Here is a 3,959-nt window from a genome sequence, read left to right as displayed (position 1 = left end):
TGATTGGCTAGCTTGCAATTGTTGACTCTAATTTGTTACCATTGACCAATTATATAATTTCAGCAATGATGTTCTTAGAGAGTTGGCCGGGGGCTTGGAAATTAGAAAATTTCTTGGAATAGGAAGAAAAAGAATGAGCACGGCATGCAGAATAATATTATTACAACTATATATCTATCCCAGCCTACCCCTGCATCTTAGTCTTCTTATACCTATCAATTAATTAATTATTATGACTACATTCATTATTATTTTCTCTTATTTATCACAACCTTTTATCCTATTTAGTCATATTATTTTATTTATATTAACATAATTTTTTACTTATTACATTTAAACTTACACAATATTTGAATTAAAGTTTAAAATTTAAACTGGCTTTTAGATTTTGAATGAGCTTAATTTAAAAAAAAAAAAAACTAATAATTTTAAGCTATATTTTAGGTAATCATATAGTATATTATGCTTTAAAAAAATAGTATTTATTGTTTTAGTCTTTAAAAGGATGAGTAATTTTCACTTTTGGTTCCACGAGTATGGGACCATTTCCACAATATAATTGTCATCAAATATGAAAATAGTCACATACTCGTGGGACCAAAAGTGAAAATTACTCTTAAAAGAATAGTATCTTATCGTTATTGTCAGTGATTTTTAACTTAAAGGTGGTATATTTTAAAAAACAATAACATAAGAATATGGTTATTTTGCAACACGGCTAATGACAATGTCAATTTCGGTTTGCAATTCTTATTACAACATTGGATAGGTACAGCTAGACGGTAGACTCTGCAGTTATTTGACAACAGAGTCTCAGAAACATAATTTGAGTACAAAAATGAAAAACAAAAGTAGAAACATTTCTCAAATGTAAAGTGGATCTGATGTTTGGATTACTATTGTTTCATCTTCACATTCCAGAAGAGTTTGTACCACAGAAGCCATTGTAGGCCTCATGTTTCTGTCTTCTTCCACACATGCAACACCAACCTTAATCAGTGTCTTTGCCTGCCTCCTACTGAACTTCCCTTCCAGTCTTTTATCCACTATATCCTCCACCCAACTCTCATCTCTTAGTTCAACTTTGCTCTTCATTTCCCACAAAAATTGCTTTAAATCTACTGCTTCCTGATGAAGCTCACTTTCTTCGGCTGCCCAGCTCGATAGCCTACTACCCTTCACCATCTCCAGGATCACAACACCATAACCATACACATCTACTTTGGAAGTGATGGGCTGGTTCAGAGCCCACTCTGGAGCCATGTAGCCTTTTGTTCCCCGGATTTTGGTGAAATATGAACCAGGTTCACCTCTTTGAGAGAGCTTGGCTAGCCCAAAATCTGCAATTTTGGGCTCAAGTTCACCAGTTAGAAGTATATTTTCAGGTTTCACATCACAATGGATCACCCATTCCAGGCACTCATGATGAAGGTATGCAAGACCTTTGGCAGTCCCTAATGCTACCTCAAACCTTTCTTTCCAACCAAGAAAATTTGATGTGTAAATATGCTTGTCTAAGGAAGAATTTTCTACATATTCATAGACCAGAAGGCGGCGTTTCCCTTCTGCACAGAATCCCCACATTCTCACCAAATTCATGTGGTTGATCTTTCCAATTGTGGTCATCTCTGCCCAGAACTGTTCTTCTCCATGAAACTCATCTCCGAGTTTCTTCACTGCTACCGCTCTATCATCTGCCAGAATGCCTTTGTAAACAGCCCCCGAGCCTCCTCTTCCTAGCTCCACCTTGAAATTCTTGGTTGCCTTCTTCAGTTCTGCATAAGTGAACATCCTGAACTGACTGGATAACATGCAATATCCATTCTCAAGTGAAGCTGGAATCCCATGCTTGCTGAATAAAGCCCACCATCCCAAAGCACAAACAAGGAGCTCAATCACACCAACAGCTAAACAAAATGAGTACAGATAAATCCATCTCACCTTTTTACTACTCACTTCATACTTCAAAGGTAATTGTTCTGATGAATTTGAGCATACCAAGTTAGAGCGAGTGAGAATCACGGGATGACCTGATTCTGCCACTGGAAAATCTCGGGGGAGTTTCAGAAATATACTCCCAGGGAAATCTGGAGATCTGTAGCCATTGTAAAGGGTGTTTTTGGTGTAACATGATGCCTCTCCATTTCGCCTGTAGGAAAACGCCATACAATTATGATCCTTTAAGCACAAACTCTTGCAGTCTTCAAACGAAAAAGGTTTAGTGAAGTTGAGATCAAATCCCCAGTAATCCACCTGAGAAATCTCCAAGAACTTGACAGGCTGAGTTACTAAACTTGTTACATTGAACAATGCCCTGCAGCCTCTACTCCAATCATTCGGATTAACCACCACATACCCTGGAGGACACGAACATCTGGGCTCCGGTGCATAATAACAAAGCCCATTTCTCCCACAGATTCCATGTATCCTGCAAGGCCGAGGAAGAGCTTCCCAGGTTACCTTCCACACCCCAGTTGAATCTTGCAGGCTGTAGATCCTGAGATTCCCATCAACATCCAATGTCATTCTCCTCTTAATCATCTCATCCCCCGCGTCACTAGCATTTAGATATAAAATCTGCACCTGCCTATCACTGGAGAAAAACTTCCCTGAATTATCAAGAAAAGCAATTCTAGTACTGTTTTGGATGGTTCTCTGATTCCCATACGCATCAAGATCAGGGTTAGGCCAATATAAACCAGAAACCTCAGGGCCATCATATATCAGCTTTAGCACATTATCCCCATCAAAGTATAAACTGAAGTAGCCTGGATCAAACCCCCCTTCCCTTAACACAGAGATAAGCCTATTATTCTTGGTGAACACCTGGGAAGGCAACAACGTATCAGTAGGAAACCCGAAACTTTGCCAGAGAACATCACCCTGTGGATTCTTGAGAACAAGATTGCCTGTATCAAGCAGCTCAGCTGTGTTAACTCTAGTCGAAGTTGTATTACTCTCCCACACGATCGCGCCATCCACATCAGTCAATGTTAAAGCTCCATTTTTCTCCAGCTTCACGTTTGAGCCCCGGCTATTGACAGGCCTGGCCCGATTCGCCACCCAAACAACAGTTTTGTCCCTGGAATTGGTGAACCATATGGCAAACCAGTAAGCATTGCTTCCTAATCCATAGAAGCCACAGGTGAATGTGTTGTCTGGGGAGGTTAGAAAAGTTGAATCTGCATCCTCAACTGATAGTGAATGTCCCCTTTCCAGTTGAAGCAGAGTCTTAGCTCCAGAAAAAGAAAGGAGGATGAAGAAGAAGAAAAGTAGAGAGGTCAAACCATGGTGATTAACCATGGCGGAAATAGATGAATTTAGAATATTTTGGCAGATAAGAAATTGCTAGACTGCTAGAGGTTTATATAAAACCTTGAGAGCTCTGACATTAAAGTTCCATCCAGGGAAAGTATTAATTCTCCAATGACTATTCATGAGAATGAAACGTGATGATGAGGGAAGGGCCTAAAAGCAACTTGTTGGATCCTAGACACTCACTAAATGACTAGCAACAAGTGTATATTAGTTTCTCTGAAAAGGATGCAAACCAAACCAAACCGCAGCCTAATGTATCCAAATTTATATATTCTTCAACACTACCCGGCGGCATTGATGACCAAGTTTTTTGACAACTCTACTAGTGTTATCTGATCTATATTTATTTCAAATATTTTTATGCACAATTTAAACCCAAATTACTAATTTTCGTAACTAGAATACCTTGTAATCTAGTGGCACCCGATTACACCCCATATGGAAGAGAGCCTGAACAGATACTGCATTGTAAGTACTCGAAAAAAAAAAAAAAAATCAAACTTGCATTCTACTGCTAAAAGCAAGTTTGTAAGGGAAGACCAAAATTCTATTTTTGTGGGAGTGAAAGAAATGCGACTTGGTTCAATATTGAAAGGGGGGTCGCTATTAAGCAGAGTCAGCAAAATGTGTTTTAAATATAC

The 3,959-nt window shown here is 38.9% G+C and overlaps 1 protein-coding gene across 1 annotated transcript; it reads right to left on the bottom strand.

Annotated features, from left to right (window-relative positions):
- Positions 1-705: 705 nt before the first annotated feature.
- Positions 706-3,397, bottom strand: LOC116029250 (putative receptor protein kinase ZmPK1). The gene has a single exon (XM_031271161.1). The coding sequence runs from the start codon at positions 3,301-3,303 to the stop codon at positions 865-867; it is 2,439 nt and encodes an 812-aa protein (XP_031127021.1). The 5' UTR covers positions 3,304-3,397; the 3' UTR covers positions 706-864.
- Between the last annotated feature and the right edge of the window lie 562 nt (positions 3,398-3,959).

Source organism: Ipomoea triloba, chromosome 9 (assembly GCF_003576645.1).
Source record: "Ipomoea triloba cultivar NCNSP0323 chromosome 9, ASM357664v1".
NCBI classification, from domain to species: Eukaryota; Viridiplantae; Streptophyta; class Magnoliopsida; order Solanales; family Convolvulaceae; genus Ipomoea; species Ipomoea triloba.
This window is presented reverse-complemented; position numbering and strand designations above follow the sequence as displayed.